The sequence below is a fragment of the Hemicordylus capensis genome, chromosome 2, assembly GCF_027244095.1.
Source record: "Hemicordylus capensis ecotype Gifberg chromosome 2, rHemCap1.1.pri, whole genome shotgun sequence".
NCBI classification, from domain to species: domain Eukaryota; kingdom Metazoa; phylum Chordata; class Lepidosauria; order Squamata; family Cordylidae; genus Hemicordylus; species Hemicordylus capensis.
In genome coordinates, this window is record NC_069658.1 from 414,124,687 (window position 1) to 414,151,483 (window position 26,797).

Consider the following 26,797-nt stretch of genomic DNA (forward strand, 5'->3'; position numbering starts at 1 on the left):
GGGTATGGGACTGAGACTGCCTTGGTCGCTCTAGTGGATGACCTACGCCGGGAACTAGACAGGGGGAGTGCGTCCCTGTTGGTTCTGCTGGACCTCTCGGCGGCGTTCGATACCATCGACCATGGTATCCTTCTGGGCCGCCTCTCGAGTATGGGAATCGGAGGCACTGTGTTGCAGTGGTTCCGGTCCTTTCTTGAGGGGAGGGTCCAGAAGGTGGTGCTGGGGGACTACTGCTCGGCCCCGTGGCCGTTGGCCTGTGGAGTCCCGCAGGGTTCGGTCTTGTCCCCCATGCTGTTTAACATCTACATGAAGCCGCTGGGAGAGGTCATCCGGGGATTTGGACTGAGTTGTCAGCAATATGCGGATGACACTCAGCTCTATCTCTCCTTGTCATCTGATCCTAGGGAGGCGGTGGATGTCCTGAACCGGGGGCTGGAGGCCATGATGGGTTGGATGTGGGCTAACAAACTGAAATTGAATCTGGATAAGACGGAGGTACTGTTGGTCAGTAGGAGAGCCAATCGGGATGAGGAGATTTTACCAGTTCTGGATGGGGTTGCACTCCCCTTGAAGGAGCAAGTACGCAGCTTGGGGGTACTACTGGACCCGGCTCTGCTTTTGGAAGCTCAGGTGGAGGCGGTGGCCAGGGGTGCCTTTGCACGGCTTCGGCTGGTGCGCCAGCTGCGTCCCTTTCTCGAGAAGGCAGATCTGGCCACGGTTACCCACGCCTTAGTCACGTCACGGCTGGATTACTGTAACGCGCTCTACGTGGGGCTGCCCTTGAAGAATATCCGGAAACTGCAGCTAGTGCAAAACGCGGCAGCGAGGGTTTTATCCAGAGCTGCCCGTTGGGAACATATCACCCCCATTTTGAAAGAGCTGCACTGGCTACCGGTTCGTTTCCGGGTCCAATTCAAGGTGCTGGTTTTGACCTTTAAAGCCCTAAACGGTTTGGGCCCGGGGTATTTGAGGGACCGCCTGCTCCCAAGGGTTGCTGCCCGCTTGACGAGGACATCTGAGGGGGCCCTGCTCCGGGTGCCGACAATGAGAGAGGCCCGGCTGTCGTGCACTCGGGACAGGGCCTTCTCTGTTGCTGCCCCCAGACTCTGGAATGTTCTCCCAGTGGCCATTCGTTCCTCGGACTCCATCATGGCTTTTAGAAAGCTTGTAAAGACTTGGCTTTTTACCCAGGCTTTTACATAATCGTTTTTACTGCTGCTTCTGGGTGTTTTTATTTGTTGTATTGTTTTATGCCTGTTTTTATATGTTTTTATACTCTTAGCATGTTGTTTTTATTGTGTTTTTATTGTATGTTTTTAACTTTTGTAAACCGCCTTGGGGCTATATTTTAACGAAAGGCGGTATAAAAATGCAAAAATAAATAAATAAATAAATAAATAAATGTACAGTATATGAAATGTTAATATGCTATAGCAATGCATGCTTTAATAAAGTGGAGAGCTAAACATTTCAGGCTTAGAGACGTGATAAGATAGATGGATAGATACTGTTATTATGGTCAAAGACCAGCAACAGAGAAGTTATAAATCAGGCTTAAGGAGACAAAAAAGTAAATGTAGCCCCATACTGCACTTGTGACAGTGCAGCTTCATCATGAACAGTACATGTGTTGATGGTGGTGGAGGAGAAGGAGAAGGAGAAGCAGAAAGCCAGGGAGAGGTAGTTTGGGAGAGAGAAATTGAATATGAATGACCAGCAGGCAGCTGCACACGCATGATATAGATGGGATGGAAGATTGGGAGAGGGGTGGAATAGATAACATTTGGGAGAGGGGTGGAACAGATGACATTGAGGACATGCATCAGGGATGGACTGTTGAGAGAGAGCCATAAGAGAGAGATTGATTCAAAAAGTAGCCGGGGAGAGGAAGGCTATGTGTTGGACTTCACCAGCCAAAGATTTAGTTGTAGGCGTCTGGTTTTTAGTGGTTAGGGTGTATTGCACCGGGCAATAATGAATAATTTGAAAGTCAGTTACTGAATTTACTTATGATTACTGGCTGACACGTCCCTCAGCATAACATGGGTGGTGCAGAACCACCCACAGCATTTCAGGACTCTCAATCACTTGATGACACTGCTGTGCAAGAGTGCAATACCAGTACTGCGGACCCTTGCGCAATAGCATGCCACACACTGTTTCCATTGAGAATTATGCACAACATCATTGCTGGGTGATTTAGAGCCCCACAGTGATGTGAGTGAGTCTGCAGCACCCACATTACACTGTGGGACATGTCGTATACAACATATGCAAAATTAACATACTGTCATATTTTATTTGTAAGTAGCAAAGTATTATTAATCAGTCAGTGGTTTCATTTTTAAAAAATGGGTGGTCAAAGGTCCAAGCTTTGAGATCCACAAGAGCAATGATATTGATGACGACAACAACAATTATTATTTATATGCCATTTTTTAAAAGTTTCCAAAGTGGTTTGCATAGAGAAAGAAAAAACAAACAAACAAACAAACAAATAAATAAGATGGACCCCTGTCCCCGAAGGGTTCACAGTCTATTGATTGATTGATTGATTGATAAATTTATATACCGCCTTTCATTAAAACAATCCCAAGGCGGTTTACAGCAAAATTTAAAAACAAGATTGTAAAAAAAGACACAATTAAAATATTAAGCTACAAATATAAAACTTGCAGAGTTCCTCTTTCTCCCAACAAACAGGTGATTGCTGAGAAGCGGGGCACTGATCTCGCCTTCCCCAGCACAGAGAGGAAAGGGAGATTTTATAAATACCGGAAAGAAGCATCCTATTGATGTGTTTGAAGACCTGTGGCTTGGGGTGAGAACCACATGTGCAACTGAGGCAATGCCACAGCAGCTGCTTCTGTGTGCAGTGGGAGCGATCTTATTGGCTCTTATTGGGTGGTGGAGGTATTTGGTTTTTGAAAGTCTAAACTTATGCTTCATGGCTGTCTCTGACTCTGTCTGTCTTACCTAAAAGCCCATGGCTAAAGATTGTGTCCATGACAATTATGATTACTTGAAAAGTGTGTATATAGAAGAAGCTCTGGATGCTTTGGAATTTGTTTGCAGATTAAAGGAATAAGGAAACAGAATGTTTAAATCTCTATCTGATAACAATGTTCCAAGGAACATGGTGAAACTTGGTCACATTTTGAAAAATCACCCACCCTCAGGTTTCACTTAAAGGTTATGATTGCACCTTTGATAAACAACTTCCCTGATTTGCTGCTGTGGTAAATATTAGATCCTGCTTTACCTGAATGTCAAATGGGACAGTGTATTCTCAGTGGAGCTGTAGGGGCTGTGGCATTGCCAAACTGCTGAAGGTTTGTTTCCAGGAGTTTTAGTAATGTTGCGGAAAAGAAGCACAATGAACTCCTATTAGGCAAATCCAGGGGCGTAGCAAGGTTGGAGTGGGCCCAGAGACAAGATTTTAAAATGGGCCCCCCCCCCCAAAGTCCAGGGCCTCCGCACACCCCAGGCCCCCAAGGATTTAAGTCTGATATTCCAAAATAAGTATGCTGCCTGCAAATACATTTCACTGAATACACACACACACACATCACAATATATAGTGATATACATTGAGTACTATACATTTGTTTTACATTTAATGCCTAGAACACACTAGAAAGATGAATTATTAAAATGGGCCCCTCGCTGCAGATTAGCAAAGGAGACTTTCAACCATGCAGGGTGAACCTATGTTTGTTTTCCCAGAATTCTGAACAAATTCAGTCAAGTTTGATTGCAGGAGGTTTTTCACAGGAGGCTTTTAAAGCCCTTTAAGACACATCTCCTCTGGAATGGAGGTGCTGCATTCACATGTTGGCCAGATTGACCCTGAAGTCCCTGCAAGTTATTGGGGAGCAGTTCACACACAAGAAAAATAAAATAAAAGCACCACACATGCTTCACAGTTCTCACTCAGACCTTCTGGGTTGCAAAACAACTTGAACATAAGTGCATTTATAAATGAATGAATGAATAAATAAAATTAATAAAATACTGTTCCAGAAGTTTTTGCAATTTTCTGCCATGAAACAAGCCACTTATAGGACTTTTTAGATAGTTTTTTTAAAGTCAGCAAATTTCCCAAGCTGTTTCAAAATAAATATTCAGAGACGTCACGTACCCTCCTCCCCCACCCCCATATCCAAGCCCTATGGCAAGCAGATCCCTATATATGGGGGGGGGGGCGGGAAAGGTAACCACAAAAAGGAGTTCACACTCTACCTGGCAAATGCTGGTCTGGGTTAAGCAGGGCAGCAAGGGGTCTTCTGCTGCAGAGAACACTCTGGCTGCCTCCTCCTTCCTGGCTGGCTGGCTTGGGCCCTACTCGAGTTCAGGCTTCACTGCGGCCTACACGGAGGCCTCCCTGGAAGCCCCGCCCACCCGCCAATCAGCTGAGAGGCGGGAGAAAAGGAGCTCTTGGCAGCTTGCCTGCTGCCTCGATTGCCGGCCAGGAGGACAAGCAGGAGAGAGGGCGAAGAGGGCAAGTGGCTGAGAGGCTATGGGGCTGGGCAGGGGGCAATGGGGAGTCACATGAGGTGCCTCTGGGGTGCTCCTCCAGGCAGTGGGGCCCCCAGACAACTGTCTCCCCTTGCCCTATCATTGTTACGCGCCTGGGCAAATCCATTATATCCTTTTTTAAGTACCGGCATTTGGCAAGCGCTTTGATTTATTTATTTAGTTTTTTTAATCAATATAATCCCAGATTCTCTGTTTAGGTAATAATATATTGAAAACACATGGAATTCAGAGCCATCTTAAGTATTCTTAATGGTACCTTTCTGAATGCATAGGAGTAAATTGCGTTCATCTCAGTTGCACTTATTTCTGAATAATAGGATCCAGCTGCACATATGCTTATGAATTCCCCTCCATTTTGCACAGTAATTTGTGTGCAGCCCAGTCCTCTACATGTTTTTTCATAAGTAAATTCCATTGTATTTGCTGACTCCCAGTTAAGTGTATGTAGAATTGCAGCCTCAATCGCACATGCTGCCCTCTTATAAACTGCAGAAAACATATATGGACATGTGAAAGGTATAAGTGTGAGCTGCTGGAGGGCTACAGCTGAGCTGTAGGGGTTTTGGTTGCATAAATAATATTTGAATCTTGCTTGGAAAATACTCAAGTAAAATACTGAGCTAAATAAGAGAGACAAAATGTTAAATCTCCAACTGCCAGCAAATCACCAATTTCCCACCAGAATAAGAGGTTCTTCAAATGTTTCCAAAAGAGGCTTGGGTTTTCGCAAGTCTCAAAGAGAATAGATTTCTGAAACTGGGGAGCCACCAAGGACAGCTCTCTGTGTGGGTATGTAGCGTGGTGTAGTGGTTAGAGTGCTGGACTAGGACCGGGGAGACCCGAGTTCAAATCCCCATTCAGCCATGAAACTAGCTGGGTGGCTCTGGGCCAGTCACTTCTCTCTCAGCCTAACCTACTTCACAGGGTTGTTGTGAAAGAGAAACTCAAGTATGTAGTACACCGCTCTGGGCTCCTTGGAGGAAGAGCGGGATATAAATGTAAAAATAATAATAATTAATAATAATGTAATCTGGGGGCAGTGATACCTTTGCTAAGTAGACACATGTGATTTGAGAAATTATTATTGTGATAATTTGAAATTAAGGACTGCCTTCACCCAGAACAGCCTGCCCAGGCACTGCAGCCCACCTCTCAAGTTCTGCACTTTGGCCCACCACTGATACAATTTTGGATATCGTGCATCCGAGACAGGGCTTTCTCAGTGGTGGTGCCTCATCTTTGCAGCTCCCTCACCGGGGATATCCATCAAGCCTTCTCTACATTTAAGCAGACAGTGAAAATTTTATTTTAAGATTTCAAATAAATAAATGCAGTCATCTATCTTTGGCATTACAAAGCCATGAATTATAGACTATCTAATAGGTCTAAGTTGTGATTGATAGAGAAGGTTGTGATCAAGTGGAGATGTTGAAAGACACTCCCAGTTATTGTGGCAACCTGAATTTCCCAGTGCAGCAATTAATTCCAGGTATAGTGTGTCCGTAGCAGTTTGAGTTTACATTTCTCTTACCAATAATTCATAAATGGTCAGTTACTGTTGTCATAAACATGGGCATGTATAAGCCAGAAAATGCTTGATATCATTTCATATAACAGGGATTTAATAAGTAGCAGTGGTGCAATAACGTCATGAAGATGCTGGCATTAATGGTTTCCAGAATATGATTGAACACTTATTCAGATGTAAAGTGATAGAAAATATATACCTGTGAGACTACATTTCTGCAATACATTGCTGTTTGTTTATGAATAGTGTTTTGCTTTTCTAGAAAGTGTTACATCAGAATGCAGACATAACAAGAGGTTGATGTGTGTAACATTTTCTAGAAAAGCACAGCGCGGTTTGTGGAAAAAAGGGTTAGTGTACTATGGAAATGTTTGCTTTAACAGTTGTAATACCTTTCATTCTTGAACAATTGCTGTGGTATTTTACACATATATAAAATATAATAACTTCAATAAAAATATACAGCATTGTTAATAGTGTTTAGTAATAAAGAATAATAAGTAGAAGATGTATTTTTAGGCTTTGTATCTCTAGCTCTGTATCTTTGAGAAATAACAATTAAAAGCTGTCTTTGGCCAGAGAATAATGTCAGATTTAGGCATGCAGAAATTATTCTCACCTGCCCCAATTTCTTCCCCTACTGTTAAATGTGATAGATATCACAAATAACAGATATCGGATTGTAGATTTCATAATCTAGTTAATGTTTCTAAATCTTCTGACTCATTTATCTTTGGTGAGCAGTCTTATACCACCTGGCTTGTGGCAGAAAGTTGTGCAAACATCTTCATTGTTTTTAAATGCTGATTATCGTTAAATTCAATGAAGATTTAGAGGCTCAAAGTAGGAATAATGTCATTATCTAGGTTTCACACTAATATTAGCAGAATTCTTTTTCTTTGAATGCTTCAAATTTGTATTATATAAATACTGCCATAAAATTGCTGAGGGTTGAAAAAGCATATTGATTATTGATGTAAGAAGCAGGAGGCCTAATGCTGTTACTAGCTTACTGTGCCTGAAATTCCCATGATGTTTATTTTCCTATTTCTGAAATAGTGTTTTAAAAAATACAATCTCTAGATCACAGAATGTGCAACAGCATGTTTATTTTAGGCTTTCGGACCCCTAGCTGTACTTGCAAGTTGTTATAGGGAAGCTGGATACAGCTGTTTAATAGCTATATTCTAAAGATGGGAATCCTAGAAATCTCATGACACACCTTTAGTACAAAGGGGCCTTGCACAATATCAACATAACAGATCTTATTGTGCTTTGCATAAGCCAGGCAATGGCAGACAGTGGTTTTCACTATGCCCCATCTTTTGTTACACATCTAAAGTCTAAGTCTTTTTTATAGTCCTGTTAGTGGTGAGCATTTTTTGCTAAAATGCCAGTCAAGACTGATTGAATAGGATTAACATCTATTAGGGTTAACATCTATCACCTGCCCAGCTAGGTGATAGGGTGCTTGCAGAATGACTGTCACCTGCACACACCTTTATGATGCTGGCAAATTGACTGAGAGAACGTTGGAACCAGAAGCTGTCCGTGGAAAGGGATGCAATTCTGCCTCATCTCCTTTGTGCCTTCTTACCTCCTCATAGCAAACCAATGTGGTAGCTTAGATACTGCCCAGTGTCATTTAGACTAGCCTTATGAGCATTATTGGGTCCCAATCTTCTACCCCAGACCCGAATTTGCCCTACATATCCTCTGTGTTCCAGTGACTTGGGAATAGCTAAAGAAACAGATTGCATTTCTTGTGTTCTTCCTTCCTTCCTTCCTTCCTTCCTTCCTTTCTTTCTACATTGCTATCCTGGCTCTTCCTCCGAGGAGTCCAGAGCAGTGTGCATGGTTAGGTTTCTCCTCACAACATCCCTGTGAGGTAGGTTAGGCTGAAAGATACATGACTGGCCCGGAGTCACCCATTGAGCTTCATGGATGAACGGGGATTTAAACTCAGGTCATCCCGGTACAACATTCTAACCATTACACCATGCTGCCTCTCAAGGACCATGCAAATGTAAAAATTGTCCTGCAAATGTCTGCCTGGTCCAGCATTCTGATTCCTCCATTGGCCCACCAGATGCCTTCAGGAAGCAGGCCATGAGGGCAATAGCCCTCCGGTGCTGCTGCCTCCCAGCAATTGGTATCTAGTGTCCTGTTGCCTCTATAAACAAGCTTTGCTCTTCATGCACACCCCATTGGCCTCCATGGCTCTGCACAAACCCAGCTGGAATCACTGGTAGTCTTGCATCAACCGTGCTGAGTGGCTGCTTCTGTTACAGGAAGGAGAAGAGAGCTGGTCTTGTGGTAGCAAGCATTACTTGCCCCCTTAGCTAAGCAGGGTCTGCCCTGGTTGCATGTGAATGGGAGACCTGATGTGTGAGCACTGTAAGATGTTCCCCTCAGGGGATGGAGCCGCTCTGGGAAGAGCAGAAGGTTCCCAGTTCCCTCCCTGGCTTCTCCAAGATAGGGCTGGGAGAGATTCCTGCCTGCAACCTTGGAGAAGGCGCTGCCAGTCTGTGAAGACAATACTGAGCTAGATAGACCAATGGTCTGACTCAGTAGATGGCAGCTTCCTAGGAATGCAATAGTATTTATGGCATTCCAAACATTATAGGGTGCTCGTGAAGGGACATTAAATTGCACAGAGCACTGCTCAATGTTGAAGTCAAAGGAGGTGTCTCTGCTTGGATGGGCTTCTGGGTGTGCACCAGAGCTCTGTGGAGTGGCCACCTGTCCCCCCCCCCCAAATTGCTGTGGTACATGGAGGGTACCAAAAAGTGGGTGGAGTTGGGTGCATGAACCCTTTGCAACAAGCTCAGCATTATGAGTCCTAGGCTTGCCATAGTACAGTCGCTGATCTGGGACATTTCATTTGCACAGAGATCCATGATGCTGCAGTTGTGCTATGTGAGACCTTGTAGGAGTTAGGTTGGAGGGTACCCGAGAAGGACAAGACATTTGGTGTCACTTTGTACACTCTTATCCACGTCAGCAGGAGCAGCAACTCATGTGCACTGGCACAATGGTTCGAGCGAAAATGTGAGTGCCAAAACCTCCAGGGCCTCATGTCCAAACAAGCCTCACAGAACACAGGCGGATAGGAGAGTGACCCACTAGCCATGGAACATCAAGCTTGGGCACGAATGGAGAGCAGGACTACTGGTTATGTGTGGCCCTGCTGTGGTTCTCCCCCTGCCCTGAGAGCTTTCTTTTATACATGAAGCAGCTGTGGGGTGGCTGTGTAGATGGGGAGCTAGTGCTTGGATGTTCACTATACAAATTATCTGTAGGATTGGCAAGATGCCCGCCAAATGGTGGGAGTGTGTCTGGGAAATGTTGCTGTAAAGAAGGGATGTAGCTGAAGGGTGGGTCAGCTCTGCCTTTCCTTTCTTGCTAGTTTCCCACCACCTTTGGACAGCAACAAAATGATACCGTTGGAAACACCATGGCTGTGGGTCCAAAGCACTCTGTGTGGTGCCCTGTGCCCAGAAGCTTTTGAGTTTTCCTCCTGCTGGCACCAGACCCTTCTCTGTATCCGCCCTCCCCACAAAGCCCCCAGGCTGCCAGGGACACTCTGTAGCAGCACACCATAATGTGCAGTAGGAGAGGCGACCAGTGAGCGCCCCAGCTGCTGCACACCACAGCCTCTCTAGATTCCAATGAATGATGGGAGAATCTTCGCTTGGATATCTCCTGGCCTTTCATTCTGCTAATGTCAGTGAAGAGAGAGATTTGTGCTAAATGTTGCGTATGTACTATCTGCTGATACTGTGGTTTGTTCCTCCTCTTATTGATGGTATTATCTGAAAATCTTCCAAATCCTCCTTTCTGCCCATCCCCAAATATGTTGCAATGCCAGAATCGGTTGTCTATGAGCAACCGCAGAGTTTGCAGACAGACTGTAGGATCTTCTTGCATGTGAAAGGTTATTATCCCTGCCTCTTCTGACAAATGCTACATTTTGAAGTTACTTATACAGAGAATGAGATACTGGATGACTGTGTTTATGGAGAATGAAGAAGTAGTTTGAAAGAATAATGTTAACTTCTGTATATAATGAGAAAAGAGGGGTTTCATTTTGAGAACTTTCCTGGGTGAAATTAGCTTGCACCAGAATCACTGTGCAGTTGGGAATATTTGGGTGACGTCTTAATATATTTCTGCTTTTCAGAGTTTGGTCGTTCAAATTAATTTGTATGTTAGCTGCATGCTCATTACATATTTTGCAGCACACCTTTGTGATCATTGCAGTTGTCTAGCTATGAATTAGCAGATATGCCGCACTCGCTGAATGATATTTAGTCCTATATCCTCATACATGAGAACTCTCTGTTATCCCTTGAAAAACACTGCTATTTTTACTTGCACATCATGAATATGAACATTCTTTACTTGCTTCCTTGTTTCTGTTCATCTTTTAGCTGTACATCTGATCATCCTGTCCTTCCTTTCCATTCTGCCCGCCTCATACACCACATCCCCCCCTCTATTTTTTTACCCCTTCTGCTTTGCTGTCACCTGTGTCTCCCACTGCATATTTTGTTATGGAAACAATGCAGTTTTTCTGCATTAACATCCTACAAAAGATTGTTTTGTGTGTGTTTAAGAACAACTGTAATGGCATTGTTTGTATTAGTGGATAAAACATCTTAGGGTAATTTAATACACTTTTTAAACAAGATGTGCATGTAATTACCATTAGTTGTTTTATCCACTGCAGGTATCTGAGGCTTCGGAAACAGATGGATCATATGAGCTTGGTCACTGTGTTTCCCCCCCTCTCACTATAGTACAGAAATGTATCTGAACACAGTACCCACACAATGTAATTGTGTCATTATTTGCATAATTCACCATTCCATTGGACACCATGGTCCATGGCTGTCTCCGTTCCTTTTTTTGAAATTCTGATCCTTCACCCCTGAATGGTGGTGCCTTTCTAAGAGGACACATTCTTCTGCTATCTCAGGTGCATCCATGTTGATCATAGTGAGGCTGCATGTGCTTGACATAAGAATGACTAAAATGCATGTCTTTCAGTGCTTTACATGGAGACAATAACTGAAAATATAAAAAAATAATCCAGGATCAAAGTGAGAAAAGTGGCATTCTGTTTGCTGAACAGAAGCAATTGTAGATCTTAACAGAACCTTTAATGTATTTTGTAAAGAGTGTTATTTCTTTAGGGGGAAATGTCTTTTCATAATGCTTATAGCAATATTTTTGAAGGGATGACTGAGGTTTTTCTTTTATGAGGACTAAATATCATGCAACAAGTGCATCATGTCAGGGTGTTAATATTTCATGAACTAGTATTGGAACTGTTGTGATGTTGCTTAACTTTGGGATTGTTTCTTGGAAAATACACAATGTTTCTGGCAGTAAATATTGCCGGCTAGATCTCAGGCAGTGGCTTCTAGCCAAAACAAATATCACTGGATAAGTGACATTTTATTTTCATAGTTGAAGAACTGAAATTTCTTTCATAGGAATGGGAACTACCCATATGCTAGCTTCATTATTTATTTGTTTACTGATAGTTCCTACAAAGAAAAAGGTTTTGTGTGATATCCTAAATCTTTCAGTAAGTTTAAAAGTTACTATAGGTCAGGAAAGTGGAATCATAATTCACTGAGGTTTTAATGACACAAAAATACATTTGAAACTTTACATGGGAAGATCAATATGAATAACATAGAGAATTCAGTTAGTTAGCCAAACCAAGAACATTTTTAGGTTATAGAAAGGAATTTGGCTCACAGGCTTCTGATCATGCCTTTTTGGTGTGACCTTGGACAGATGGATGAAAGTATATAAACAGAAGTTAGTCTGTTGTAGTAGTTAAACAAAAAGTTAACAGCCAGGATTTTTGCATCCTGTTTCTGCTAGGGCTCTTTCACTCTGTGAACTCATGAGCAAGTCTGTGTGTCAGCTGGCTCATTGTATTGTAAAGTTCCTGTTCTTGTCTCCAGCGTGGAGAAAGTGTGGAGTGACAGAAGTGTGTGGTATAGCAAAGTGGATTGAATCCACTTGCCTGTGGTTTGGGGATGATGACAAATTCCCATTTTGTTCAAACTGAACAAAAGTAGTTGTATTTTGCCCAAGAGCTGTAAGTGGCAAATTCCAAAAAGCAAGATCTTGTTTATGAATCAAATTTTCAATTTGAAACAGGAAACGTTTGAAAGGAGCCAAATCTGTGTTGTTTGTAGGGGCTGTCGTTTTATAGCTCTTTATAGCTCCAGATAAAACATGCTGGATATTAATTGCCATGATGTTAGGTGGTTAATCAATTGTCTTTGTGGTAATATCTGGTGGTATATTGCAGGCTCCCAAGAATGAATGATACACAAGATGTTTGCGGTTAGTTTGTTTGTTTTGGCCTGGTTAAATGTCCTGAACTTTGTCTCAAACACCAATAGGATCATTACATTCTAAACTAAGAAGGAACCTACAAGGTCCAGAAATTCCAATGCCATCTTTTAGAAACACCACATGTGGTTTTGTTCCAATTGCATCACACCCGTCCTCCTCTGTGTTTGGTGTGCATGTAAGATTTCCTAACTCTTAGTCAGAAAAAGGTGTGTCAGCATTGCCTAACTCTACAGTTTTTTTAATCCATGTTTCTTCTTTGCAATGGTTTCGCCTAGTTTCTCCTACTATTGGCATGTAGACTGTATGCTCCTTGGAGCAGGGACCTGGCTGTTTTGTCTATGTTACTCTGTAAAGCACAACAAAGGTGCCATGTAAATTTAAAAAAAGTGTGTGCAGCACAATGTGCATATTCTTGAACTGGTAGCAAGATATACTGTACATGTGCACTGTTGGTTTCCAGTGTACCCATTTAGAGCTCCTGTTTTGAAGGTTATCCCATGAGTGCTGATCCCATTGATGGTAAAAAGGGCCTTTCTGTTCAGGGGCTGTCGTGTCCATCAGGCACGGGTGTGTCTGTCAGCACTGAGAACGCTCAAGCCCAGATTGGCAAGCCAAGGGTCAGTAGTCCATGGTCATTCCGTAAGGACAAACACAGTCTGTTCTGGTCTATGATTGTAATAAAGATGATTGATTGATTGATTATTGATTGAATTAAAACAAAGTCAAGGTCTCACGGGCAAGGGTCCAGCACCAGAAAGCAATCCACAGAAGTAGGTGAAAGGCATGATCAGAGGCCAAGGACAATGCACAGGAGCAAACCGAAACAAGGTCAGGCAGTACAAGGATCAGAAAGAACAGGGCATAGGTTTCAGGACAGGCACTTCCACAACAATGTTGCAGCAACTGCTCAGCCCAAACGGAGGTCTTGTATAGTCCTGTCCCATGGTCCTAGTCAGAGGCTCCTCCCCTTGCTTCCTAAGAGTGTAGCCATTTAAAGGGGCCATGACTTATTTCTGAGGCATAAACTCCTACGGCAAGGCATTCCTATGGCGAGGCATACTCCTATGGCATTCTTTTCTCGTAGGTTGAGGAGCAAGAGAGTCCTCTGAGGATGAGGACAGAGGCGTGTCCTTGGAGCGTGGTGGTGGCTTCTCGGGGACTGGTGTGTCTTCAGGTGCCCCCTCCTCTGAGCCCCCTTCATCCTCACTAGGCACAGATGGCTCCAAGGGTGAGTCCCTGATCAGCCCCTTGGGACACAGGTGTGATGGTCCTTCAGTGGGGTATGGAGTCCATCCAGGTGCCTCATCCTTAGAGCTCTCATTGTCCGGTCTGGATAGTTGTGGCGGCAGGGTCAGGAAGGACCATGACAGGGGTATAGCAAGGTTGCAGTGGGCCCTGGGATATAAAAGAAAGATGCCCCCACACCTTTCCACCTTCTTCTTCAGAGAGGCGAAGGGGAAAGTGAGGAGAGGTGGAGGGGAGAACTCAGATGTCATTCAGGTGGTGGGCCCCCTCTCCCTCAGGGACCCAATGACATCTGTCCCCCCTGCCCTTGTTCAACTATAGCTGTGCCCCTACATCTGCTGTATCTAGTTTTTGACAACATACCTTACTAGATTATTCTCTTAGATATATTCCATTTAAGGCTCAGACGGTTCTCACGGCCAGCCCTACTTGGGTAAGAGCTGGTTGTAAGAACCCCTGGGATTGCTCCCAATCCCACCAGTGCTTGTCCTCTAGGTAGCCTGGGTTTCAAACCCAGGCTAAAAGTGAGGTAGGAGGGCATGCACACACCTCCTGCCTCACACCCAGGTCGTGTGGAAGCCCGGGCTGCTGGAGAATTGAGGGAAGAATTGAGAATTGAGGGAAGGAGTGGACAAGCAGCACAGAGCTCCCACAATGCACTGCACTCCTCGCAGCCGGGTTTCTCCACACCTCCTCACCACTCCAGGAGAACTCGCGCCAGTTGTGTGGGTGCATGAGCTGCAGTGGTGACGGCAGCTCAGTTTGTGTGGGAGAAGGTAGATAGGCGCCTGCCTTCCCTCTAGCCCTCCCCAGCAGCAGCAGAATCGGTTGTATGAATGACCTTAGTAGTTTTGTTACTTTTAAAAGGAACCTTTAAAAGGTTAAACGGTTTTAAAATGTTGTAGACCTATGCTCATTTACTAGGAGGTCCTGCAATCCTCAGGGAGATATTCTTAGAAGAGAAAAAAGCTTTTGCAGGGAGGGGAGAGAAATGAAAATTGCTTTGTTTTCCACCCACATGCAGGGCTGTAGAGCAAGGCTTCAACACAGCTATTTTCCAGCTGCCCTGCGAGGACAGAGCCCTGCTTTTGCCTCCGTAGCACTGTGGAAGAAGTGGGCCAGTGAGACTTACTTCTAAGTAAAGGTGTCTATCATCAGGTTGCCCATCATTCTAAGTCACTTAATGTTAAAGTCAGTGCGTTGATGAAGAGGACTTAACATCTTTGCTTCACATACTTAACCAAGACTTGTAGTAGTGTGTCTCCTGTGTATTTGTCTACACATCTTCAGCTCACACATTATAGGACAGATATGGTTGATACTACTGTGAAAACACATTTTTGGTTTTTTTTAAAAAAATAATGTATCACTTAGCTACAGTATGGCAGGGAACAGAAGGCATATCTGGATGCTTAAATAAGCTGCATTCTTTTGTGTTCCAAGGGACCAATATATCTTCACATCATGCAAGCACTTTTTTAAAGAAAGGGGGGAAAAACCCTTTCCCCCCCTAAAGAAAGTGGGGGGCGCTGCTCAGGTAAGAACTTAACTCGGGCTCTGGGATCGTGTGTTCCTGGACATTCCCGTGTGTTCCCAGAGTGGGCTTCATTCAGCCCCAGCGGACTGAGAGATGGGCTCCTAAAGCACCCATCTCCTGGGGGGATTCCCCAATGCATCACACACGCCGCACAGTGCATTGTGGACTATCCGGAGTCTGGGATGCATTGTCCTGGCCTCCAGAGCTCTGCACTGTGCCACGCAGCAGCAAGGATCTCCTGGGAGCATGGTTCACGCTCCCAGCCAAGTCAAGCACTTGTCTGAGGTGGGGGGGAGTTAGGTTCAACCAGCCTTCCCCGCTGCCACCCTGCCTGTCCAGTCATGTGAACAGCCTCTTTGTTTTAGTAGAAAGAGGTTCTGAAATCTACTATCCTGTGCACGCTTATGAAGGAAAAAGTCCCGTTGAACTAAGTGGGACTTATTTCTGAGTCGACATGCATAGGACATTGTCATGTTTTACTGGTGTCATTTGGCATGCTGTAACTTTTTACTTCTGATATAATTTACAGAATCCTGGACACATAGATAAATGTTCTGTTACCTATATTGTGTTTAACTTGATTTTATTTTACATCATAATTTCAATGCCTAGTGCTTCAACCCTTCATAATAATACATTATTTATTATGTATCTGTGATGTGTGGGTTGAAATTGTTTAACAACTTTATTTTAAAGAACTGTACTGGATTACAGTGTTAAACTCACAACCTTTCAAGAACAGAGATGCTTTGTTGACTTTCTAGTGTGTCCTGAAACAACTTCTGTTGTGGCATAGAAGTCTAGGTTCGCCAGAATGTCAGTCTTAGTGGGGAGTGGACTCATTCTGAGAGGTGCAACTGGTTTCATGTTGCCTGCAATAGTAACTTGAAATTTAAATATACTCCTGAAACTTTCCAAAAGTGGCAGGTGGCTAAGCAATAAAACACAGTTTATGAAACAGTTGTTTTAAGGATAGCTAAAGACTCGTAACAAAATGCATTACGGTCAGGATCTTGCTCTTCACTTCTCTTTTCCGGGTGGATTGTGAGGAGGAGGAGGAGGAGAAGATGCTTTTAACATTTGGTGAAAGGGAATTACAGGGTTGAGGCAGCCACGAAAAATACATTAATCTACTCACTCTGCTCTTTTGAGTGGTATTGCCACTCACGGCAGTGAAGGGCCTATGCCATTTGGGTGCAAGAGGAACAAAAACCCAGTGGCATCCTGACTCCTCTTCTTCTCTCCCATTGATTTGCTTGAGGCACAGTATTGAACTGCTGTCCCCACTCATTGTGGAGGGGCTTGTGCAGCAGAACCTTCTAGTGGGCTGTGGACCTGGAGTTAGGTTTGTCTGCATCCAGCTCTGCCATCCTTGAATGGTGCCCGCAAATCTGCCTAAGGTGGCTGTTTCTCCTCCTGGGTGGCGGGGCTGCTTTTGCAGTGGATAGTCACTATGATATGGAATCTAAACTATTGATAGGTTTGAGCCAGGAGTTTAAATCCAAAGTAGGTTTTTAACTTTGGTTCTGGGTTTAGCTATGGAAAAGCGATAATCTTAAGAAATTATATTTTTAACCATTCCTCGGTTTCCTTCCTGGCAGTTCTCTTTATTTTGTACCTCTGCTTTTCTGGATATCCATAAATGGTTTTACTTCTTCACTGTAATAGTAATAATAACAATAAGAACCCTATAAAGGCCTTTTAAAACAGGAACTTACATGCCTTCCTCTAGATTTCTGTGAATCAGAGACAGTGGAAATTCAGTGGTAGCTCCACCTTCTTGGACTAGTGCCTGTTTAGTCGGAAAAGCGGCAGTGGAAAGCAAACCAAGAATGTGCATCCTGATCACTGAACCTTGCCATTCACCTTGCTCAGTGGCTGCTTATAGTGTAGAAGGTGCCCAGTCTGTTGGAGATGGAGTTCCAGTGTATCGCCCTTTTGCACCAACTATCCTAATGACCACTAGGAGCACTGGGAGTAGAGGTAGTTAGTGAGGGTCTCCTTTACCTGTCCCTGCTTTCCTCTGCTCTATGACCCTGTTTTGACTCCTCAGGTACTTCCTTTAGCGAGTCAGTCCTCTTCCTTTCCTCCTAGAGAGAAGATGGAAACATATCTCTCTCTCCAGACCCCCCAGTTTGCCAGGCCCCCCCAAATTCCAGGTTTCACCTGGATTTTTAGTATCTGACCTGTATTGCTTAGCCCACCCATATTCGCCCGGATTTTAGTTTTCTTTTCTTTTTTTAAAGCTAAGCTCTAGCCCTGGTAGAAGCGGAGTTATGGAGCAAAATGTGCAGTCACTATTCTGCTCAACCGCTGGACTTGGATTAAGAGAGGAAGAGCACAGGAGGCTTGCTGGGAGGATTTCACTTTCACAAGTACAGCAATCACCTGAGGAATGTTGCCTTTGTTTTTTATCAGCAGGGGATCTCTATCAGGCAGTTGAGAGCATAGCTTGATTTTGATGTGAATCACTGCCTGCCTACTAGGCTGTGTATTGTAATGTTTAAGGACTTTTTTGGCTTTACATTCAATGCATGCCTACTTAGAAGTAAGCACTGTTGGTTTCAATTAGATCTTCTCTCAAATAAGTGTGTACAGAATTACAGCCTTAATTAAAAAGCTGTTCATTTTTTTGTTGTTGTTGTTCTATTGCTGCTGTTAATATGTCAAGGAAAATGGTAGATATCCAGAGCAAATACAAGTCAACTGGAAAGTGTAGCTGCTGATTTGCATAATATGCAAATTGTTTGCAAGCTAATTTACATAATATGATAATCAGGCACCCAGATTTGGAAAGCCAGAATATGGCAACCCTATCTCAAATGCACTTCACCAATAAATCAATTTAGTTTAGACTCTACCTTGATCTCTATGCATGTTTCTTAAATAGCTGCAACAACTAAACTCTGCACTCTGTAACTGGAGTGTTAGCTTCCTTGGTGCTTTGCTAAATAATCACACACCCCAACACAAACAAGCTCCTTTTCCATCTTTCTGTCTTGGAGAGAAATGAAGATTGATAGGGATGTGCACAAATAGGTTCGGCGCTCCCTTTCTGGAGCGCCGAACCAGTTTGAACACTGCATTCAAACTTGATGAGCTGTGGGGGAGTGCCTTTAAAAAACAGGTAAGGAGCTTCTTACCTGCTCACCCCCTCCTGGCTGCTTTTCTCCTGCTGGTGCTCATTTTAGGAACAGTTGTGGTGGGCTGCAGCATTCCTTTCTGCAGCCTCTATTGGCATTGGCACACACCCTGGCCATTTGCGTGGACATTCCGACCACACAAATGGCTGGTGTGCGTGCAGCCCAGCCATGTACATGCTGACGCTGATCGAGGCTGCAGGAAGGAACACTGAAGCCCTGCACGGCTGTTTCTGAAATGAGCACCAGTGGGGGGAAAGCAGCAGGGAGGGGGTGAGCAGGTAAGGATCTCCTTATTTGTTTTTTAAAAGCACCCCTCCCTGCCTCACAAAGGAGTGCACAAACAGCTCATGCACATCCCTAGAAAGTTGCTCTCAGTTCTGTTCTGAAATCCTACAATATGTTCCACAAAGTGAATGTGGTTGTATAGCATTCCAGATGCTTTCCTCTTGTCTCTAACCTGAGTAACCAACGTGACCAAGCCGAGGCACAAACTAGACATGTCTTTATAGCAGTTGGAGGTACAGTTAAGACCAAGGTTAGGGGTCTCATGGGACCCTCAAGAGACCTATGAAGGCTGCAGGTCAGCTACCCAAATTACTTGCTGTTCGCCAGAGTGTTTGTCTTATAGGAGAGGCAAATTGTTATTACAGGGAGGGGGTAAAAGTTGCAATTCTTATCTTTCTTGCTACTTACCATAATTTAACTAAGCTCTGTCAACAATAAATTAAATGTATATTTTCTTCTTCTTCTTTCCCTCCCAGAACTGTGGAAATGCGAATTCAGTGACTCTGCCAGAGACATTGTTGTTTGTTTCAACTCTTGATGGGAATCTGCATGCTGTCAGCAAGAGGACAGGGTCAATTAAGTGGACTTTAAAAGAAGGTGAGTTTGAGAAGTCATCTTGTCCTTCTCTTCACTGACTTTGATAACTGTAAAGTCAACATAATCTTGGAAGCTGTTTCAGATATTGGAAAACCTGCCTACCTTCCTAGGAACCTGACCCCATGCGTGTTCACTTGTAACTAAGACCTACTGATTTCAGTGAGCTTTCTTCCAAGAAAGTGCATAGGGTTGCAGCCCAAGTCAGCTCTCTTCTTCACAGAACAGCTTAAGAATCATAAACATCTGCATGATTTTTTAGCCTACTTTCCTTAAGGACAGTAAGCTTATGAGATCATCTGGCATATTGTGTGTGTGCGTGTGGGTCCCCCTATCAACTTCGCAATGCCTGACCAATATGAAGCAAATTGGGTATAGTTGTAGGGACACATGGGATCACCTCAACAGCATGGTTTGTTATGATGTCATCCAGCACAATTCAATATGGCAGATGCATGAACATTTGAGGCGCAAGTGAGCTAACCTGTGAACCGCCTAAACAACTTGAACCATATTTGCTACAACAAGGACACATAGGGAGTAGGACGACTCAAGGGCATAGTTTGTGATGATGTAATCCACCCCATTCAAGATGGCAGACACGTATACCTTTGAGACACAAGAGAGCTAATGTGAACCGTTTAACCGATTTGAACCAAATTTGCTACAGCTGTATGGACACATCGGGATAGCTCAACGGTGTAGTTTGTGATGATGTCATCCACCCCAGTACAAAATGGCGGATGCGTCATTTGAAGTGAAAGTGGGCTAACTTGTGAACTGCATGATTTGAACCAAATTTGCTACAGGTTTAGGGACACGTAAGGACGGCTCAAGCTCATAGTTTGCAATGATGTCACCCACCCTAATTCAAGTTGGTGGACGTGTGAATGTTTAAGGCTGAAGTGGGCTAACTTGTGAAGATGGTAATTATCAATTAAAATTATAGTGAAAGGAAAGTAGCAGATTAGTTCTTACCGGAACTACTTGTTAATATCTGTCTTTAACTTTTAAGTTTTAAAAGCTCTAAGGCAAGTACTATCATTATGACAACAACTTCTAATCCATTAAATGTGTCCAGCTGGCTAATTCCACTGGAAATGGGCCTCCATGCTGGGCTTGAGGTCCAATAGCACGCTTTTGGAAGATCTGTTACCAGAAGTCTAAGACTCATCCACGTGGTTCTGATTTTCAAGTTTGGGTACACTGACAAGTTTGGCTTCCAACTTAACGTGAAAAGTTTTTTCGACTAAACTATGTCCTGCCAGTTCGTACGGCTGCCTTGAAAACTCTGTGTGCCCAGATGGATTGCTACTGTTTTCCCAGCTAGGAGTGTGGGAAGCTGCCATCTGGATGTACTCTTTTGCTTCTCCGATAAGACCTTAACTTAGGGGAAAAAATCTTTAGTGGGTAAGAGGTCAGTTCCCTGATGTTACGTAAAGAGAATTTTCATTTGCTGAGGCACTTACATGGGCTAGCTCTGTTTTACTTTTCTGTGAATAAAAAGACGTTCTTATGAAGGAAATTCCTTTTTTGCTGGAGCCACCTGATAATGCAGCTTTTGCTGTTGGATTTTGATGAGCTAGTTGCATGATTGTAACTTAAATATGAATAAAGTTATTAACCACATGTCCTACTGTTATCTTGGAAATATTTTTTCTGGAAATGTTGAAAAGTTACAATTTCAAATAAATTGTCATTATTTTATTTTATTATTAAAATAACAAATAATAAATTGTATTTGTTAATTGAAATACCGTAAAATAATCCCCAAAATCAGTTAGGTCAACTATATCCATTGCTGGTTTTGACTCTTATGTGTAGATAAACAATTGATTCCAACAAGGAGGGCTGTTGAACTTGTAGTTAGCAATGACTTAGAAAACACATCAGTTACTTAAATTACTATCCACAGTTTTAAATAAAATGTATTGCAAAATATCATAAGTACATCTGAACAGTCAGACAGGATAATCCAGTTCGGTAGAAAGTCCTATTACTTTTGTAAAGTTAATCTTGATCCTTATCTATATGCAGTCTACTCAATCAGTGTATTGTAAGGTGCTTAATACTTGTTTGTTTAGTTTCATATATTATAAAAACCACAGATCTCTGTGCTAAGGGAACATTAAGAAAGTAATATTAGGACCATTTTTAAAAGCATTTCTGTGTTCTGGCTTAATGTCATGAAATCTCTTTGTTTAGGACACAATGGAAACTGAGTTTATCCATTACACTTTTTAATGTGGAATTAATGTAGAAGCAACATCTTTGACGGTGACATATATGTGTGTGTGTTTGTATATGTATACTCTGTGTGTGTGTATACATACATACACACACATATATATATACATACACACACAAAAAATATATATATACACAAACATACACACACAGAGTGTACATATATACATATATATACACGCACACACATATATACACACACACATACATGTGTATATATATATACACACAGTGTGTGTGTGTGTGTGTGTGTGTGTGTATATATATATATATATATATATATATATATATATATATATATACACACACAGACACACACACACAGAGTGTGTGTATGTGTGTGTATATATATATATTTTGTATATATATGTATGTAAGTGTATGGACCGGGTCTCACGATCCGTGAGACCCAGTTTTGGGAAGTGAGCGGGAAGAGCGGGCTAAGCCCGCTCTCCCCGCTCATGAGCGGGGAGGCAGCCCTGGGCGGCCAGATCAGCCGCCCACATGATGGCTGGCTCCGAGACGGAGCCAGCAGGGGCTGGGGAGCTTGGGGGCTGCGTGGCCCCCGGAAGCTCCAGTATGCCCTGCGTGAGCGTAATGCCCTGCGTAATTTTTCAGTTATTTCATCTGAACAGCTCCTGCTTTTAGAAACTCTTCCAAAATGGCTTATATTATTGAAACCTTTGTTGAAAGGAAAAAATATTGGTCAATATCCTGGCTAATGCTGTGCTTGCACAAGGAGCAAAGTTGCTCTGGTGGAAGTAGATTGCTAAATTGAAGAGATTTTTGGAATTGCACTTTTGGGCAAACATTCCCTGCAAAAACTATGAGTTTGCTACATGTTGCTACATGTTGCCTACTTTGCTGTGCTAGCAAAACACTAGTCTGGGCTCTGGAACACCAAGCTCCAGGCTCAGCACGGCTAGCTAGTACAATGCCACTGTTTTAGTCAGGATGCCAACCAATGATTAAAGATAGATCGTTTCAGGCTCTTCTAGGTGTAGAAGAAAATCGAATTTCAGTTAAATAATATCTTTCCCCTGGTTTCTCCTAGTTGCGATGCTTCTTTAACTCTTACTATGGCTTTTTAAAATAGGCTGCAGCCAAATCCTGTGACTCCCTTATGTTCCTATGTTATATTATAATATACCATAATATTTTAATATGCCATAATAATTGCAAATATTAAGCTTCTCTGGAATATCGTTAAATAATCGCAACATGCTTCACCTAACATATACTTAGGGATACAGAGTGAAGAAATCTTTGTTAGATAAATTGTTCATGTGCCACAACTGTAGAAATTGCTCCTTCCTAAATCCCGTCATTTCAATTCTCCTCTTTGTAGTATGACATAAGAACTGCCCTGTTGGATCAGGCCCAAGGCCATCCAGTCCAGCATCTTGTTTCACACAGTGGCCCACCAGATGCCTCTGAGAAGCCCACAGGCAAGAGGTGAGGGCATGCCCTCTCTCCTGTTGCTACTCCCCTACAACTGGTATTTAGAGGTATCTTGCCTCTGAGGCTGGAGGTGGCTTATAGCCACCAGACTAGTAGCCACTGATAGACTTGCCCTCCATGAATTTGTCTAAGCCCCTTTTTTGTCTGAGCCCCTTTTAAAGCCATCCAAACTAGTGGCCATCACCAAGGGGAACAAATTAAATATGTGACCCTCCAAAAAAAAGAAACTAAAGAAACGGAACCAAACCAGAAAGCCATTCAACTTTGTGCACTTTTATTAAAGTTTGTTTGTTTATATAGCACTATCCATGAACATGGCAGTTTTCAAAGAATGAGGGGACAGGTCCCTGCCTTGAGGGGCTTAAAGTTTAGATACAGTTTAGGAGACAACAGAGGAAGGGGAGCGAAATGGAGACAGGGCTAAACAGGGGAAGAATACATTGTTGTTTCATTTACACATGCTTAGGTTTAGTTACAGTAGGGAATTGAGATGTCGGCGCTGGTGTACTTTAAACTAAATAAGAATACATGAAGCCAGCAGAGATGAAAAGGAATACTGGAAGACTGAGAAGCCATAGCTGAAGCATTGGGTATCACAACAGAACACTGGAAAGGAGAGAACAGACACATACACCACCTTCAGTGATGTTATAATTATCATAATACACTTTGTTAGCCACCCCATAACAAATTGTTCTCTGGGCAGCTTATTAATGTAAGATGGTGAAACCTTCAGTAGACAGGAACTGCTTGTAATACAGTGACCCAGCAGTCAGGTTTGGATTGGGAAGATAAAATGCAAGATTGTGCAGGACAAGCAATTTTTGGCAAGCCCTAATCTCTCCTCCTGGGCATGCCTTCCCGTCAAAATAAGGAATCATTCCAGGATTCATGCTGCCTCCTGAGTCTCATAAGAGACTCAGAAGTTCAGGTGGCCCAAACTGTCTCTCTGGATGAACGTAGAGCATGGGCTCCTCCCAACCTTAAATCCCCAGGTGGTGTTGGATTACAGCTTCCATCATCTGCAGCCACAATGAAGGCCATTGTGGCAGGGGATGGTGGGAATTGTAGTCCCCCCCCACACACACACATATAGAGTTCCTGCCTGCTAAAATGTCTAAGTAGCAACAAGAGAGATAACAGATGTACCAGCCATGCATTACCGACATGAGCTAACTATGAAGAAGGCAGAAACTAGAACCCTGAGGCAAGTTGGGACACTTGGAACGTCACCTCGTAATAAATCAAAGTGGAAAAAACCACAAGTTTTTCAACTTAAAAAAAAGCTCCTTGACAATTCCCCGTCTGTATATAAAACCTAATTCCCATAATTCCACTCACCTAGCATTCCACTGCATGTGACTAAGGACTAGAATCCAGGGTGGAACTGTGGAGGTGGAAGCAGGGTTCATTCTTAATGGCTATACCTACTGGGGAGAAATAACAGAATTAGCCCCCATGCCACTGTAGCAGTTGGAGCCAGGAACGGGTTGAGCCAGCTTCTACATTTGGGCAGAGGGTGTGGTATGTAGGATTGGGAAAGGATTGAAAGTCAGCATTCCTCCCTGAGTCTGGCCCAGTAAACTTTACAGGCCTTCAGCTAGTGAGTTCCGAAGAACTAAGTGAGAGGTGACAAGTTATAAAGTGCTAGAGTTAATTAGCAAATTATAAATTAACAAGTCACTCAGTCCAGCTGGCATACACATGAGAGTTCTTAAAGAGCACAAAAGTACAGTAGTTGAACTTCAAACAAAAATGTGCAGCTTTGTCACTACAATCAGCCTCCTTACTGAAGGACCGGAAGGTAGCCAGTAGGGATGTGCACAAAACGCGATTCAGAATCCAAATCTCGCCATGTCCTTTTAAAACAGGGGGATTCCACAACCCCTTTAAGACGGAGGATAGCAAGCCCATACCTGCTCCTCTGGCACTCACCGCCATTTCCTTAAGCACAGCATTCCTCCAGCTATTGGCATGCACCAGTGGTTCTCTCTCTCCCAGCTGCCCTTGCATGATGCTGGCACCCAGGGGTAGCCGGGGGTGAGCGCTGCTACCGCACACTGATAACTGGAGGAAGCACTGCGCTTAAGGAAATGGTGAGTGCCAGGGGAGCAGGTATGGACTTGCTCTCCTCCGTCTTAAAGGGGATGTGGAATTCCCCCATTTTAAGGGGATGTGGTGCGATTCAGATTCCGAATCATGTTTCATGCACATCCCTAGTTGTAGCCAGCATAACACCAATGTTGGCGGGGGGCGGATCTGCTGGAGTGAGGGGGGAACAGGAAATATTAAGGTTCATTAGCCTAACTTCTATCCCAAGAAATTCAGGGTCAGCCAATCAATTTTAGTCAGGACAGAAGAAAGAAAGAACTTCTTTACAGAACAGATAATCAAATGACAAAATTTGCTGCCACAGGATGTGGTGATGGCCACTAGCTTAGATGGCTTTAAAAGGAAGACAGAATTAGATGAAGTTGTGAAAGAGAGCAGCCATTAGCCACAGTGGTTACATCCAGGTTTAGAGACAATGGCTAACATACTGATTAACAAAGCGCACCTGTAGGGAGGCTCTGCAGGGACACACCAGGAGCTTTCCCAGACAGCAGGCTTTAATGCGGGTTTACTTCAAGTTCGAAGCTGCCCCCCAAAAGATGCAAACAGTGGGGTTTTTTTACCCTGAATATAAATCGGGCTATACTCTAATGCGCAGTGAAAAACCTGTATTGTTCAGTTTTATTGCGATCTTTGGTCAAATATACAATCCAGAAAAAATAAAATAAACCTTGAAGGTAGATATCTACACATATATGCATATACACATATAGATTCTATTACATTAAAAATTGAGATAAAATAGTATAGGATTTTTTAAAATTAAAAAGAAAGAAGAGGGGGGAATGATTAAAATGGACCAAACCTGAATTGTGTGTGAAGTGATCCCTGATAGCTTGCAGGGACTTCAGGGTAGATCTGTCCGATATGTGAACGTATCCCCTCCATTCCAGAGGAGATGCGAACTAAAAGCCCGGTGGGGAAAACTTCCAGGAGCCCTTGCACACCTCACCCAGTCCTCCTGCGCACGCACACAGTTGCACCACAGAGCTAACACTTCTGAGCACTACTTGCACCGTGGAAGTGCTCTACAAGATCTGAAACACATTGCTGGCCCTCAGTGACATGTTTCTGATCTTCTGGAGCATGAGCAACCACCAGAAGTGTTTTCCCTCTGGCTACTACAATGAGCCCACAGGATGGCTGGGGGAGTTGCACAAGGGCTCCCGGCATGTCCCCACAGAGCCTTCGTTGTGCTCCGTTGGTCAGGATGTCAGCAAGTAGACTTCTGTATGCCACCTGCTGAGAAGAGGACCTTCTTCTGAGAAGAGGACCTTCTTCTTTTGGGATCCATTGCCTTCATGCTCTGCTTGGGGAAGCATCTGGCTGGCTCCTGTTGGAAAATGAAAACTTGATCAGATGGACCCCTGGTCTGATCTAGCAGCACTTTTTTATGCCATTAGTATTTCATAATTACTGTTTTTGGAGTGTCTAGCTTTGTGCTGATTGAACTGCAGGGGAAATATCCCAGCATGTAGGCTTAGGGGTTCACTTTTGGTGGGTCAGAGAACATTGCCTTTGTTGTTTAGAGTTTATCTCTGGAAACATGAGAGCTGAAATATAATTCTGTTTAGTGAAAAATGGTATTCTTTGGGGCTTTTACCCAACTGGAAATGGTATGAATGGGGAGAGGTGTCCCTGCTGGTGGTCACAATCCTTTGTCACTTCAGTTAAAAACAACCAATATTTGCCTTTCGGCATGACCAATCTGATACAGAAATA

The 26,797-nt window shown here is 43.4% G+C and overlaps 1 protein-coding gene and 1 long non-coding RNA gene across 5 annotated transcripts in view; one reads left to right on the plus strand and one right to left on the minus strand.

The window, feature by feature from the left end:
* Window positions 1–26,797, plus strand: part of ERN1 (endoplasmic reticulum to nucleus signaling 1) — a 101,140-nt gene that overhangs the window by 18,000 nt on the left and 56,343 nt on the right. The window contains exon 2 of one of the 2 annotated variants that reach the window (XM_053297324.1): window positions 19,138–19,258. In XM_053297324.1, the coding sequence (XP_053153299.1) occupies window positions 19,138–19,258 (121 nt within the window). Of the gene's footprint in view, window positions 1–19,137; window positions 19,259–26,797 lie in introns of those variants that run through there. The other variant, XM_053297326.1, reaches the window with a different exon arrangement.
* LOC128345428 (uncharacterized) overlaps window positions 23,227–26,797 on the minus strand; it is a 53,129-nt gene continuing 49,558 nt past the window's right edge. For all 3 annotated transcript variants that reach the window (XR_008316466.1, XR_008316465.1, XR_008316467.1), the window contains 2 exons: window positions 24,305–26,408; window positions 23,227–23,569 (listed from right to left, as the gene is read on the minus strand). This is a non-coding gene — a long non-coding RNA (uncharacterized LOC128345428). The remainder of the gene's footprint in view (window positions 23,570–24,304; window positions 26,409–26,797) is intronic.